Genomic DNA, 16,495 nt, shown 5'->3' with positions numbered 1-16,495 from the left:
TGGTTTGTGTGTTCCTGTAATCTTTTTCTTCTATTGTTTTGAAACAGTGCTTCAGTTAGGTTAAATTGGTAGATTGTTGCCACCATGTGGCCGTAACATCATGTAAAATTCAAGAGCAGAATTAACTATTTGTGCAGCCAAAGACAAGCAGCAAAACCGTGTGTTACATTTCAGGGACTGCCTAACGAACGGTGGCGAGTGACTTTTATAAACGAACATTATGGGCTGTGTGACACGTACCCAGCACTCTTAGTCGTGCCATATAATGCAACAGATGAGGATCTCAAGAAAGTTGCTGCCTTTAGGTCCCGAAACAGAATCCCGGTGAGTATTATGTGATGGAACTTACCTCGAGGTGCAGCTCGTTTGAAGAACACATCTGTACAACTTTCTGCCGAACATGACAAACAGGATGCTTTTTTTGGAAATGGTTACAGCAAAATAGTTTTGATTGGCTGGTGGTTCTCACTCCTTGCAACTGGTGTCTTGGCCAAGCCACGCTTCCGTTTTTCCCCCCCAACAATCACCCATTCCAGCTTCATTTGTTTAAACTTGACTTTTCTGGTAACAACAGCCAGCAGTGCAGTTTCCCTTTTCTTAATGAAGGATGAGCCATCTGCACTGGTTGGTTGACTATTGCTGGATGCCCATAATGTTATCCTGTCAGCAAACCACATGCCATTTAAACATAGTTCCAATGGTCAATCCTAAAATAAGACCTCATGCGTGGTTTCTGTAGTGAATTCTTGGGCTTTTTAGTTTGTGCAATTTAAGAAAAACCCATTTGACTTAAGTATATTTCTGTAATGAAAATTCTTTGAGGTAAGAGAATTTTTATGTGTCAGCTCTTTACAGCACTATAGAAAATAGTAATTTCTATCCTAATACTTGTTTTAACTAATATTTGCATTTGGCAAACGTGGAAGATGTGCTGTATTTTTAGCCACTATTGGAAAGCTGCTTTGAATCTCAGTTAGTTTCAAACAGATGCACAGCTCAATATGATAAATATTTATTAGATATGGTATTTACTGACAGACTAGGCCTATAATTGTAAATTTACTATATATATACACACACATATATCTGTATAACATGTATAGAATATATATATGTAATGTATAGAGTGTGCATATAGTTCTTCTAACTTATCTGTATCATCCCTGTCACCTCAAAATTCATGACAGGGTTTTTCTTATGCCTGTACAGTGAGAGTAATTTCCTTTGGAGTAGTAATTTTATTAAAATAGTAATTTTAAATAGTAATTTTATTCTTGTCAGGAAATAGCCAATCATGCTCACCTGCACACACACTGGAAGGTCTCATTTCTGATCCACAACTCAGAGTGTATTTCAGGGCTGAACACTTTCTGAGGATTGTTTTGGGGTTTTTTTGAACTCTGTTCTTTTACTCTGTAACCCACAACTTTCAGACTGGGTACAAATGCTCTTTCTTAATATTTTCCAACAACGAATTTGCATTTTTTTGCTTGCTTCTTGAGTTTCTTGCTTATCTTTAATCTCTGGCACAGCATCTGTTCCCCAGGCAGTTCTCTGTCTCTCTTTTGTGGCAAGTCCTCTCTGGCTCAGAACAACAACAAAGGCAGCATGTGCTTTGCTCCAGTGCCTCCTCTTTGTAAAGAGGGCTGAGGAACAAAATGTGCTTTAAAGAGAACAGAAAACATTCAAGATACTGCAGAAAGGTTTAACTTCCCTTCCTTATCCAAAAAAAAAAAGGGGAAAAGTTGTTCTTGTAGAATCGGAGCATCTTAGTCACTCTTTCTACAATGAGTTCATTCTTCTGAATTATTTTTTAGTTTCAGCAGATATTGCTGTGTTTGTTTCTAGTTTGCTTTTCAGAATTATCTGTGTGACCTAAGACTTGTAGGAAAATAGTAAAATACACAGGATTATATAGGTAAGTATGATTTCAGTAAGCATTAAATATGTAAGAGAATGAACTCAAAGATTACTATTAAATTTTATGAGACTAAAGTAAAAGCAGATGAGGTGTCTAGGGATTGTATTTTGACAAAATAAAAGCTGTTAATGTCCATGTTACCTCTTTTAAAGCTTTAAATTTAAAGTTATGGGTTTTTTTATAAAATGCTGCTTTTCTGATGAGTGTGTGACACGTGAGCAGGTCCTGTCGTGGATTCACCCCGAGACTCAAGCTGTGATCATGCGCTGCAGTCAGCCCCTGGTTGGAATGAGTGGCAAGAGGAACAAAGATGATGAAAGATATCTTGATATCATCAGGGAGGCCAACGGGCAGATCTCCAAACTGACCATCTACGACGCCAGGCCCAATGTCAACGCAGTCGCCAACAAGGTAAACGGATACTTTTAATACCCCTGTTTTTGAAGGCAGTGGGGAGGACACTTAGTTTGAAGTTTTCTGTGAGAAGGTTTTGGGGAGTAGTATAATCTTAATATAGATAAATTTACACAGTCAAATACATATGTACATAATCAAGTACTGAGGCTTAAGGCTGTGAAAGGACATGAGGGCCTAAAGTAGGCCGGGTTTCAGGACCATACGTGGATTTCCACATATGCTTTACTGTGTCATCAGTCAGGCACAGATCTTAGCATGGGACTGAAATCAGGCATGACTCCACTCTGCAGTGAGAACTGGGGAAAAAATTAAGTTAATGTATTATGGACAAACTTGATACACAGATGTGTATTGAAGCATGAAGCACAGTTTGCAGGTTTTTTTAAAGTTCTGTGTATTTCACCCATGTGTTTTAATTAACTCCTGACATGTCTAAATATGAAATGCTCCATCAGAGTAGTAGAAGAAACAGTGCATTTCTGAGTCTGAGGGACAGTGATCTAAAAAGTGCAAGTCAGAGTTGATCACCGCTGGAAAAAGTTTTTGTGAACAGCTGTGAAGATTGGTATAAGCAAAATCTTGGACTTTGCCACTCGTGCATTCCTGTGTTCCTTGAACATAGGTCAAAACCACACAGTCAATAGGAGTTGCAGCAGCCCTAATGCTAAAATTACAATCATTCCTCACCAGGACTTCATAATACTCAAAGGGAAGAGAAAAATACTGTCATTTCTTCTTTCAGTGCAGAGCCTGGCAGCTCTGAGAATAACACCACAGTTGAGAAAGGAGATAGAGAGCATAGAATAGAGATACTGTGCTGCTGAACAGCAATGTAGGTGGTACTCATGGGGAAAGGCTATACTGTGCTTTAGGCTGTTGTCTGATGTGTAGTTGGTGGCTGGAATGGCTTATAAAGGCAAAATTTATTTATCCCTATTCATGGCATGTTTTTGCTGTCTGCAAGAAATGCTGACTGCAATCCCTCCTCTGAGGCTGAGGGAGCTGGGGGTGTTTATGCTGGAGAAAAGGAGGCTCAGGGGGACCTTATCACTCTCTCTACAACTACCTGAAAGGAGGATGTAGTGAGATGGGAGTTGGTCTCTTTTCCCAAATAACAAGTGATAGGGTGAGAGGAAATGGCCTCAAGTTGTGCCAGGGGAGATTTAAATTTGAAGTCAGGAAAAATTTATTCACAGAAAGGTTGGAACAAGCTGTCCAGAGAAGTGGGTCTATCACCATTCCTGGAGGTATTTAAAAGATGTGGCACTTAGGGACATGGTTGAGGGGTGGACTTGGCAGTGCTGGGTTTATGGTTGGACTCGGTCTTAAAGGTCTTTTCCAACCTAAAGATTTCATGATTCTGTCTATGGAAAGTCTTATCAGTGGCATTGTTCCCTAAAATATGTGTGGTTTTTCCACTCCCTTTTGTGACCAGGCACATCCTCTGCTGTGGTGGTGGTGAAATGTTTTGAGAGAGCAGCAGTAGAACAGACCTTTTACTTATGTGGCTCTTTAATTTCTTAATGGTCTAAATCTATGTTTAGTCTTCAACAATAAAATTTAGTATTAGAAAAGTTAAACTGCAATGTTATTACTAATTTACTTCTTATGTTCAAGAAGTATAGATTCTGTCTTTCATTTTTAAATTAAAGGTAGCTTATTCCTAACTGAAGTCTTAAATTTCATTTTACTTGGCCTAACATTTTATCATTTTAATCTATTTCAATATCAGTTCAATTTTAGTAGTTAAATAACGAGGCAGTTAAAACACAGAACATCACTGGAATTTTTTGTTGTTGGCTTGGTGTTTTGCTGTGGGGTTTTTTTTCTAAAAAGTTTGTACTGGTAAACCTGAGATTTGCTCTGTTTTGAATAAGTGGTGGAAGAGACAAATCCTTATGACCTAATTTCTCTGATTGATACAAAAACAAAGAAATAGGCAATTTTATTCCCTGGAAGTGGTGAATCTAGTATGTTATGAGTAATAGCTGTTTGTGTGATCTGTTTTAATTGGATTTTAATAATCTGTCTGGGAAGTAAGTTGATTTCTTTCATGAGTTTGTTTAAGCCTTGATGTGAAAGAAAAACATAAAAAAAAGAAAAAATAATGACATTGTAATGTCTGTTGGTCAGGGAAAAGCTGTTTCCACCATGGGTCCCAAAAGTAATGAGGCAGGTACAAATATCTTTTTATTCCCAAAGCAGATGTGATGCTGGCCCACTGTCCCTTACCTGGCTAGCTCAACCCTCTTCAAAGGTTTCTGGGTCCAATAGTACAAACAGCCTTTCAGTGTTAATCTAAAATAATTTTCCCCTTTAGCATTGATTCCTTAAGGTTTTGAAAGGAACTAGGATGGCTGGAGCACCTTGAATGTCTTTCTGACCATGTGCTATACTTCACACACTTTATCCTTTTGGACAAAGGAAACCCCCCATGTATTCACTTCCAGCATTTGCCCCTCCAAAGCTTACATCCAAGACTACTGTTTTAAACAAGCAACTGAAATCATATATTGCCCAACTACAAAATAAAGTATAAATAACATTCATTCCCTTCTTGCTCTGTTGAAAGGCTGCTATAACAGTGTGCATATGACTAAAGTTAATTTCAGATCTCCTGTTTGTAGGCAACTGGGGGAGGATATGAAGGTGAAGATGCATATCCCAATGCAGAACTTTTCTTCTTGGACATTCACAATATTCACGTCATGCGGGAATCTTTGAAGAAGCTGAAGGACATTGTTTATCCTAATGTGGAAGAATCACACTGGTTGTCCAGTCTGGAATCTACCCATTGGTTAGAACATATAAAGGTAACTGTTCCTTGATTGTTTGAAAAGAGTTTGTCCAGATCTGTCGTATCAGACTTGCTTTCTTTGCTGAGATTTGAGATGGTCCTGGTATGGAACTCATTGAACTACTTGGACTAAAAAAACCAGCATCAGTGAGTGTTGACTTTTTTGCCAACTAATCTGAGAGTATATTATGAGATATCATTACTAAGCAACAGTATTCAGTGTTTGTCTGCCTCAAGTTAAATGTCTTTAACAGAGGAACGAATTCTTAGACTGTCTTTAGGTGTATGCAAACTGATTGATTTTGGTTTCTAGCAATACAGGACCACAGATAACTGTCATTGTGAAAGATTAGTAAATACTTTAGTTGTCAGTATGTATGTGACTTTATTTTGTGAATTATGGTCTTGTAAATTTAGTTGTAAATTTTGTAATTTCTGTCTTGTAGCACAAGTAAAATACTTAAACTGGTAATTCACCAATGTTCTTAGTAGTTGACCTCTGAACCTTTTGCTTCAAGTACAGCTGTGCAAAAGTATTTAGAGTATTATGTAATGAATCCTATTTAATAAAATTTTCAATTTATTTTAATATTTGGAAAATAAGCATATTAGAAGGGTACAAGTTCTTTTTTCCAACAACTGAGATAATTCAAAGAATTTAGTTCAAAGAAAGAAGCCAAATGAAATAATACAAAATTTTTAGAGGGTATATCCTGTGGTAAATCCTCTCTTTCTTTAAAAAAGAAGCTTATGTTCTTTGGTTTATCAAGGTTACTGTTTTCTGCCCCATTTTTTAAGAATTTGCTGTGAGATGAATTTGATCTTACTAAGGGATTAGGGAACCAATCCGTTCCTCTATTTTTATACAAGAAATTTTCTTGATCTCCTAGAAAATTCTTTTCCAATTAACCGCACCACGCTTTTTAGGTCTTTGAACGGAAACACCATTAATGTAGGCAGTGTAGATACAAATAAATCAGTGCAGCATTATCATTTTAGACAGAAATCACTGTGTGTTGCTTGGTGTGTGTTCCTCCCTGCCAGCTCGTGCTGACAGGGGCAATCCAGGTGGCAGACAAGGTGTCGTCGGGCCGGAGCTCTGTGCTGGTTCACTGCAGCGACGGCTGGGACCGCACGGCACAGCTCACGTCCCTGGCCATGCTGATGCTGGACAGCTACTACAGAACCATCGAAGGCTTTGAAGTTCTGGTGCAAAAGGAGTGGATAAGCTTCGGGCACAAGTTTGCATCGGTAAGAATTAAAAGATAATCGAAAGGACCGTGCGGTATTAAATTTCTAAAAAGGTTTCATGTTGTAGACGGCGGGATAAAGACACTTTAGACCACAGAATTGATCCATACTTATCCAACTTTATTGCTGTGTGCTTTGTGCTTTTAAAGGTTTAATAATTAGCTTCATACATATTACAAAAACTAAGCTCATCATTGGCTTCTGATTACCTAAAACATATTTGCGCAAATGCTGTGTGAATGCTGTTTTGTTTCATACTCTTATAGTTACTTGTTTGCTATTTGCTCTGCTTTCCCATCCGCTTTATTCTATTCTTCTGTCATGTATGAGTTTCACAGATACAGTGACCTTCCAATAGTTTTCCCTTACCGTGGGACTAGAGCTATAGCATCTTTCTCGTGTCCTCTTTCTATCAACCACCTTTCTGTGATACTCTCGACAGTTTCAATGTTAAGATACTTGGTTTGTGTAAAGGTTTGATAATTCATTTCACTTTTTTGGAATTTGGATTTAAAACATTTCCAGGTAAACTGAGTAGAGCTTTTGGGTTTGGGCCAGTTTGGTCAGTGTTTTTCTTGCTATTCTTTCTCTGAAAACTCATATTTCGTCCTTTACATCCTTTTTAAAACCACAGAATTGCTAGGCTTACTGTGGTTATTGAGCAAAGAAAATGAGAAGGCAGAAAAATTACATCCTCTGAAACTTTTCTGCCAAAGATCAGAGAAAGCTGGGATGTGAGGTTCTCAGTCACTCTCCCTTTGGACTGTTTTGAATGTCACAAAAAGCAGATGAATGAGTCTGGCCAGTGTATATTGTGATATTTTGAATGCTGCTTCCCAAAATGTTCTAAACTTGTCATTATACCTCTCAGGAGGCTGTCACCAGTAATGCTGGTTCTTGTTCTTTTCAGTTGTCTTCTGGATGCTTAGAAGAATAAGTAGAAAAAGAAAGATGTGTGTCCTTCACCATTATAAATAAATTCAAATAATCTGTGATTCTTTTTGTTAAACCATTCATTTTAGTTGGGTAGTCAAAGGACTGTGTTCTCTCTTTAATGGATAATGTTTTTCCCCTAATAGTGAAGCAGGACTTCACATCCCTTCCAGGTGACTCACTCAGTCCATTGGTTCATGTCTGACAATGCAGCAGCAATAAGGATGATTTAAGTAGCTGCTTTTGCTTAAACTGCTATTTTATTTTCCCAATTTGTTCACTCAAGTAGCAATCTTTGCAAATGGTTGAAGCCACTCTTCTTTAGCCACCTGCTGTAACCTGAGAGCACTGTAAATTCTGATGTGATGGATTGTTATGCTTATAGTGAAGGTAGGTCTTTCCTGAAGTGTTCTGTAGAAGTGGTGGAGTCAGGATCCCTAGAGGGATTTAGAAACCTGTGGGGGACATGGGTTAGTGGTGGAGTTGTCAGTGCTGGGTTAATGGCTGGACTTGATGAATCTTTAAGGTCTTTTCCAACATGAAAGACTCTATGAAAAAAACCTGATAATGCAAGCAAAAAATATTTCATCATACATACCCTGGTTTAGTTTGGTAATTATTTGGTTGAGCTGTGGATTTGAATAGTGAGGGCTAGACACTCAGTGCAGTTAGAGCATTTCCTGAACATCACCTCTGAAACTGCTGTTATGTTTTCCCTCAAGTGAGGAGTTGAGGACTAGGATGTTACTTATATTGTCTGGGTTAGAGCAAGCTTCACATTTTCATGGAACCAGAGTTGCAATTTGCATTATTTAATATCAAATAACCAAATAGTAAAATACTTAAGTTCCTCTCCATATTTTTTATCTAATGATGTGTGCAAGAAGTTTCCCTGTTGAAAAGGAATTCCCCACCCCAACTTTTCTATGTGTAGTGAACTTAGTGCACTATGCAGATGATAAAATTGCTTGTTATGTGGAATTTCATTCTAATATGACAAATACAAGACATAATTATAGATGAAAAATACTCAGACATCCTAAAACTGCTAATATTAGTGAAAGCAGACAGACTTTTACTCCTTACTTATATGACTGTTAAAAGATAGCAAGCATTTCAAACCATGAAAACTGAAGAGCAAGGAGGCCAATTTGTTTGTCTTCCCTATAGTGCTTTTCGAGTAATTTGCTACTGTTGACTGAGTTCAGCTGCAATCTCTCATCTCCCTCTATTTCCTGCCACTCAATCCTATTATTTTAAACTATCTTGGAAGCCATTGTACAGAGTAGTGTAGGGGGTTTATGATTTTTCATGTCCTTAAGACATTAAGCTGGTGATCTTACAGGCAGATAGACAACATCTTAGTTCAACGTACTAAGACTTGCCTGTCTCCTCCAGGCAAGCACATTCAAACAGAATTGTGGAATTAATAGAATCTCTGTTCCCTGAATCTTACCTGTTCTCAGCTATGAGATGCTAAAAGGAAGTAAACAGCTTTTACCAAATGTAAATTTTTTTCTGTCTGTGGGGAGAATTCCTTTGATTGTTATTTTAGGCTCCTCAGAACAAGTGGTTCACCCAAACTTCAAACATCTGTATTAATTTTGTGTCAAGAACATGAAGGTTTCTTTGAGCTCCCTTATGTTTGCTGACTACTTAAGGTTCAAGTGTGGAGGGGGAAGAGGGGATTCTGTGTGGGTAGTTTGATCTGGGTTCTCCAGTGGCTTAAAATACAAAAGAAGACAAAGTATTTAACTTGGCTTTTGACAGACTTAGTATGTAAATATAGTTCAAAATATGTTTTGATTATTTGCTAAGTAATGCATGCTTCAACAGTTCTGCTTGTCCAATAACTAACACGTTTTTGTGACAGGACCAGTTATCACTTTGGAATTTTTTTCAGACATCTTTGGAACAGCTTTGCAGTATTTCTCTATATCTGAATCTCTCCTCCTTGGTGCAGTAGCTAATTTGTAAATTATAAGACCAGGTTGCTCTGTTACAAAAGAATGTTCTAGTACAAAAGAAGAAATAATGTCTGTTGCCATAAAATGCCTGTTTTGGTTAACAGGAGGCTGTATTGCTTCATTTCAGAGAATAGGCCATGGTGATAAAAATCACGCTGATGCAGACAGATCACCCATCTTCCTCCAGTTTATTGATTGTGTGTGGCAGATGTCTAAACAGGTATGTTGTGTTATTCTTCAGTAATCACTTCACACTATTACCTTCTGAATCAAACCCATAGATCTTTGTTTTTAAAAAAGTATTTGAAGAGGACAGTGTACCCCTCTGCTCTGACCTGTAGTCAAAAAGCGTGTATTTACTTTTAAACTGTACCATCTCTCTACCCTGTTTCTGAAAGTGATATACAAGCTTGTAGTTACATTGCTTGACATGGCATTGGCTGTGCAGGCACGGCTGATGTGTCCTGGACACTTCTTGGAAACATACTGAGGGATGTTTTGTACCCAGCAGAATGCTTTTACAGGAATTGCATCCAGCTGGCTTAATGGAGTCTGTTGTTTCATTTCACCATTCTGTGAAGCTGTCCCTTGAACTGCAGGGACATGTTGTTTTGTCAAAGCTTGAAAAGGAAGCTTGGGATCTTCTGAGTGCTGTGATTTAAATATTGTATGTTCAATAAGTAATGAGACAAAGCAGCGAACTTGGTCTGTTTAGGGGCAAGGATTAGGATGTAAACCTTTTTTGTCCTGTATGGTGCTGCACTATGAGTGCACTATAGACATAAAATATAAAAATGTATCTGTCTTCTATTCTTTTTATAAATTAAAGGCACTTACAGCATTTTGAGAAGAGTTTCTTTTAGTGGCTAGTTTAGAAAGTTGAACACCTTGTGTCATCTGAACACTTAGTCTGCTATGCAGTACATGAAAGTATTACCTTAAAAATTATTTGTAGATGTACCGTGGCTTCTAAACTCTACCTTTAGCCTTTCAACCAGGGCATGTGCATATCTCTCTGCTTTTTCCATGTAAAGAATGAATTTGTCTTTTCTGGTTTTAGTTTCCTACAGCCTTTGAATTCAATGAGCAGTTCCTGATTACAATCCTGGATCACCTGTACAGCTGCCGGTTTGGTACTTTCTTGTATAACAGTGAGTCAGTCCGAGAAAAAGAGGTTAGTAAAACCCACTGCTTGTTTAATTGCATTGTTGTCCTGACTCTAGGTGATTACAAAAAGTTTTGGTTGCATTGTATTTGGTTATAGTCCTTGGCTTTATTCTTCTTAGGCAGTAGTTGTACGCAGTCACTGAAATACTTGTCAAGCACTGATTTTGGAATCTTTCTAACACAGTAACTTATGCTTCAAAGTAAACCAGAAGTGTATTAATTTTAGAATGTAACCATGGCTTCTGTGATGGATTTCCTGGTTTTTTTGCAAATATTTACTGTTCTTATTTCAATTTCGTTTTAGAAAGTGACTGAGAAAACGTTATCGTTATGGTCTTTGATAAACAGTGAAAAATCTAAGTACACCAATCCTTTTTATAGTAAAGAGCTAAACCGAGCACTCTATCCAGTAGCCAGTATGCGTCACTTGGAGCTCTGGGTCAATTACTACATCAGGTGGAACCCAAGAATTCGGCAGCAAGTAAGTAAATTCTCTGTAATGTACAAAAAATGCTTTTAGACTTCGGAAATATGAAAGTTTTTGTATTATAAGTGACTTGTAGGATAGTACCTGTAATCTGTTTGGGGTTTTAATAATATGTTTGTAAAGATGGAGAAAAAAAGGTGAAACTAATTACTCATTTCTCTCTTATTTGAACTCTGCTCTTCTCAGAACACTGAGTTTTATTTCAGTGTTTAGTAGCAAGTCATCCTCGACTTCTTTCTAGCCCCTTTTCTTGGAGACAGCTGCGGGAACATTTTTTAAGGGCATTTGATGCTACTAAATGCTGAATGACAATGCTTAGAAATAGGGCTTGCTGATCCCTGAAGAGTGAGGGCATTAGCATCACAAACATGCTTAGCTGCACTTGCTTAGTCTTTCTTCTTTTTCTGAGAGAGGGTATGAAGTTCTTTAGAAATTAAATGACCTTTTCAGTCCTTTCTCTTTCAAAACTCTCTGTATTGATGGCTTCTACTGATGGTAAGATGTAATTTTTTTATTTAACTTTGATGACCCAACTTTGTTTACACTTTGAAGGAAGGCTGTTATTGAAAATTATACAAGTGGCTCAGATTGGAAGCCCAGAAAAGCTTTTATCAAGTTACACATAGTTGAGTTCTGTGCTTTTAATGTTTAGTATATGGACACTGGATGTTTGTTACAATCTTGCTCAAAATCTCAGCAATGTGGCACGTGAAGATAGTGCACAGAGACTAACTTGTCTTTCCTTAACAAGTTGTGGAGGTTTGAGTAGGACAAGATAGAGGGACAATTTCTTTGACAGAAGCAGTCTTCACACTCCAGCCCCTGGAATGAGTCAGGAGTTTTGAAGCAATGCACCTCCTTTTCCAAAGCCGATCTCCTGCATTATTTACAGCACTTTGGAAGCTGCAGGGAAGCCAGGCAGTTTGCTATGGCTTTTTGCAAGTACTTTGGGTATTTTAATTTGAAGTTCTTGTTTTAAAGCTTTTTTGGCTGACTGTGAAAGATGAGGGTGTTTTGCAAAAGGTGAATCCACAGATTTATTTTAGAAAATGAAAGATTATAAGACACGCAAATTAGCTGTAGATCTACTTAAAAATGCGCTTTGTCATTATTCAGGAGAGGTTTTTGGCAGGAGTTTCTTAGTAGAAATGCAAACCCATGTGACAATATTCCATGCTGCTACTACTGGTCCCTAATTTTCACCATTTTTTCTATACAAAATGCAAGAGGTTTTTTTTCTGCTCGTGAAATTTATGCTTCATCTTCACTTAAGCAGCTGAATTGTGAACACATGGCGTGAACCATTTTTTTGATTACCTTTGTTAGTGCCATCATTTCAAAGCATGTTCTGCATCAGACCTCAGTCTAATGAAGAGTCTGGTCTGTCAGTAACAAAATCGTTATCCCCACATCACTAATGATCTTAGTACCCACATTCAGCATTGATCCAGCTTCCCCACTTGCCTCAGCATTCATCGTGATCCTCATATGGGTGGGCAGTGAGTGGTGCCCCTCAGAGTGCAGGTTCAGCTGGTTTTGGGAGGCATTTCCATTTGCTCCTGAGACTGCACTGCTGGTAGCTTTGAGTTACAGGCAATTAACTGTGAAACAGCAGTGACTTCTGGACAGTTATATACAGCTGAAGGTAACTTTAGGCCTTGGACATTGGTAATACTTCTTTTCCATTTGTTCCATTACTCTGTCTAATAAAGTGGAAACAGTTAAAATGCTCTCCCAGAGTAATCTCCTGAAAGCCAGGGCAGTTGATTTTAAACATATTTAAGTTTACTTACAGAATTCACTCATAAAGTTTTTTATTTCACTTGTTTATTTACACTAAGTTGCAAATTTACTATTAAAAACTCAAGTAAATCTCATCAGTGAGAGAAATTATTTAATCTGAAGACATGGATTTCATGTCTTCATAATCTAATCTGGCTAAACGCTGTTTTTTAGGGAAGATGGTGAGACATCTGGCCTCTGGAATCTAAAAAAACCTTTTAATAAGTCAAGAAAAAAAGCTTTGGACAAGGTATCTGAATAGCTACTTTGAACACAAAGCTAGATAACAAGAAAATAAAATCTATATGCTCCAGGAAGTGGTGGCTGATTTTACTGAGCTAGGACAAACTGTTCTGTGCAAAGATTTTCTTTGGGGGAGACAAGTGGAAGGCAGTGGGCTCTTGGGTTACAGACATGAGTATTTCTGTTTAGCTGGAACCTGCTACATGTGTTAGGAAACCACGGATACTGCAGCATCCTGACTGTGTAGAAGCAGTTGGACTGAAGTGATAAGACTAACATGGATCTCTTTCTAGCAGCCAAACCCCGTGGAGCAGCGTTACATGGAGCTCCTTGCGTTACGTGACGATTATATCAGGAGACTTGAAGAGCTACAGATCACAAATAATTCTAAGATACCCAATTCATCAGCCTCATCAGCATCTCCCTCACAAATGATGTCCCAAGTACAAACACATTTCTGAAGAAAGTGTTGGCTTCTTTCTATACTGTAATAGCAAGTGGTGCTTCACATAGATCTATAGCAAAAGGAGGAATATTCTAATGCCTTATGTTAGACTGTCCTAACACAAAGTGGTTTAGACTGTCTTTATTTGAGGAGGACTTCAGAACAAACAAAACCAACTCTTCAATTACGTGCCTTTCAGAACCTGTGGACTGGGAACATTATTAATCAACTCATAGTTATGGAGGGCTTTTCAAGAGTTACTTTGGAAAGTCTGGTACAATTGAAATTAAATTGATTTATTGTTTTCATAAGAATGCTTTAATTTATTACATTGTAGGTCATGTTCCTATAAGGAAATTCATGCTCAGTCTTGGATACATGTCGTGAATAAACACATTAATGGCAATAGGAATATTCACATTGTGTAAAATTAGGTATGTGTGTATTCCTGTTAGGGATACATGAGTTCATGAGGTAAAAATAACTTCTATTGTAAGATTTCAGAGAGAAGTGCTGAAACTTTCTGGTTATCAGAGAATTCCAAATTTTCCTTTTTTGAAATAGAAATATGGAAGGCATTTCACTGCTATGCTTCTAATTAAAAAGTTCAAATAGCTCAGTAGATATCAAAATAAAAAAAAAACCTTTTTAACTGTAAATTGATTTTATTTAAAAAAAAGAAAAACAAATGCCAGTTGTACTGGATTTGGAGAAGTCCTGTTTTGGCTAATTGTTCACATCTAAAGTATATTGCAAATCATCACTGTGGGCAATATTGGTTCTTTGGATTAATGCAGAATAAAATGTTTCTGAAGATGGTTTATATAATTAAAAACAGACCCACAGAGACATTACTTAAATATCCACCAACAGCCATAGTATTAAAGCTTCTGTTTGTCTCGTTAAAATAAATGTGCCTGTTTAAAGGAGCTTTTATACCAAAGTAGGGAAAAATTCTCAGTTATAAATAATTTTGAAAACTTGTACGTTTATAGTTTACTGTTTAATTTAACTTCTGTGCAGCAAATTTTATTCTTAAGTATTTAAGGGGCTTTGGTATCCAAGATTTGCATATAGTGAGTGCACTTACGTTGAACCTTCCTGTGAGCTCTAGTTTCAAGCCTTCCTTTCACAGGCTTTTTGTAAACCTTTTAATTTGTTCATTTCAGGTATTTTTTAAATAGCTGCAAGCATTTCTTATGACAGCACAAACTTTGCTCTTGATATTTAATTAAAATTTTGCATATTCTCATAAGTTTAATGATGTTCAGGCAATCCAGGAAATACTGCAGTTCAGAATCTGCAGAGGACTCTAATATTGTTATTTTAAAGGAGATATTTTGATGCTTGAGGCTTCTGTCAGTGTAAATTATTGTACATGTGGTGAGTTTTGATCTGCAAGATATAATAGGATTATATATAAATTAAGTTTTGTGTAAGTATATATAATATAGTTTATTAGAAGTTCTGCAGGTTTATAAAGTGTAAATATTTTGCATATGAAAACTAAATTTAAAGCTATAGTTCCATAAAATAAGTCAAAGTTTAGAGGACAGTGAATATTTTTAAAACAGTATTTTTTCAAAGGAATAAAAGTATACCGCCTCTTGATTTAATTCATTATATAAACTGAGTTGCACTATGTTTTTCAGGGAAGTTCAGAGCATGCAACATGTATGTTCGAAATACACAGGATTATATGACTTATTTTGTCCTCTAAATTTCACTCTCCCGTCTGTGTTCTCCAGTATGTGTATCCAAAATAACAATGTTGTCCCAAAATCTTGACTTGTTAAGGTAAAAAGATGCATTACATCAGGTAAATGAGGAAGGATACTCAATTGTTCATGATGTACTTTACATTTTAAAAGCTATGCATACTCTGGTATATTTGCCTTCTACTTACTCGTGGTTTATTAAAAAAAAAAAGCTATTTTTATTAGAATATTTAAAGTTTCTGTATTTGAGTTGAACATATTGGTGACATCTCTGAGTGGTGTGAAGAATTTCTGAAAATGTAATAGTTTTTACTGTTTAAACACTACATGGTAACCTATTGCATTTGGGAAAGTGTAATATAATGGAAGGGATCTTTTTGCACTTACTTCATTACATATATACCATTTTTCATATTACTGTTCAGCCGAATTTATTTTTGAAGCTCTCTAACAAGGCTCTGTGTGGGCTTGGATTTTTCTCAAGTCAGCAGATAAGATAACTTGTTTTAATTCTGTTTTTACATATTAGACCAATATAAGGGTGGTTTTAATCCAATACCTATTGGAAGATACTACTTGTGAATGTAGGCAGACAAAGCGGTCAATGTTAACACCTCTCTCTTTTCCCTGTAAGGGGTGATCTGGGCTGTTGTTGTGCACACAGGCTGTGTCTGTGCGGCACCTCCTGCCCTGTGCACGCTGCAGGAACAGCTCCCTGCCAGGAACACATCTGGGGAAGCTGCTGAGGTGGTGAAGGAGAGGTGAAGGTGCCGAGTGCCTTTTCCAGGAGGGGTGAAAAAGCAGAGCTGGGATGTCCACATCACCAGCAATGAATGCCCAGTATCCCATAAGAAACGCCCATCTTGGAATGCTAGTTTAGTTTTTTTATGTATTCTTACTTCCATGAACCTGAGGAAATAACCTAGTTTTTGTGCTGGGCTTCAGTTACTTAATTAGAAAGGTGGTTTGTCGAATGCCTTGTTTATTTGCTCATGCCTTACCCCCCCAGCATCACTGTTATGGCTGTACCCAAGACATGACTTGTGTGCTACCTCCTGATGTATTGTTAACCTCTGCCTTGAGTTCAGGTGTTGTCTCGCAGCAAGCATCCTGTCGTGCATGAGAAAACGTGTTTTATAACCGAGCAGGATCTCCTCAGTACTACTGTTTCCTCAGTAACGCTGTCGCCCGCCCTCCCTGGATACCGCGGGACCGCTCCGGAGCCGGGCCCTGTGTGTCGGGCGTCGTCGGGGCGGGGGGAGAGGAGCGAACATCCTCAGTCTGCCGTGTACGTGCGGGGCGGGGAAAATAAAGATGTCAGTGTTGAACCCTCTGCCTCCGACAGCCCTTTCACTGGCGCGCCGTCC

At 37.7% G+C, this 16,495-nt stretch overlaps 1 protein-coding gene across 4 annotated transcripts in view; it reads left to right on the top strand.

Moving 5' to 3' along the window:
* Positions 1-16,456, top strand: part of MTM1 (myotubularin 1) — a 40,347-nt gene extending 23,891 nt beyond the window's left edge. For 2 of the 4 annotated variants that reach the window (XM_027645266.1, XM_027645265.1), the window contains 8 exons: positions 175-324; positions 2,144-2,332; positions 4,966-5,151; positions 6,180-6,386; positions 9,414-9,506; positions 10,347-10,460; positions 10,758-10,934; positions 13,259-16,456. In XM_027645266.1, coding sequence (XP_027501067.1) covers positions 175-324; positions 2,144-2,332; positions 4,966-5,151; positions 6,180-6,386; positions 9,414-9,506; positions 10,347-10,460; positions 10,758-10,934; positions 13,259-13,426 — 1,284 coding nt within the window. In that variant the 3' untranslated portion in view covers positions 13,427-16,456. Of the gene's footprint in view, positions 1-174; positions 325-2,143; positions 2,333-4,965; positions 5,152-6,179; positions 6,387-9,413; positions 9,507-10,346; positions 10,461-10,757; positions 10,935-12,896; positions 13,198-13,258 lie in introns of those variants that run through there. The other 2 variants (XM_027645267.1, XM_027645268.1) reach the window with 2 other exon arrangements.
* Positions 16,457-16,495: the final 39 nt, after the last annotated feature.

The sequence above is a fragment of the Corapipo altera genome, unplaced genomic scaffold (genome assembly GCF_003945725.1).
Source record: "Corapipo altera isolate COAL_440 unplaced genomic scaffold, ASM394572v1 65, whole genome shotgun sequence".
Lineage (NCBI taxonomy): Eukaryota > Metazoa > Chordata > Aves > Passeriformes > Pipridae > Corapipo > Corapipo altera.
Note: the sequence above shows the minus strand (reverse complement) of the source record. Positions and strands in the feature narration are given on the sequence as shown.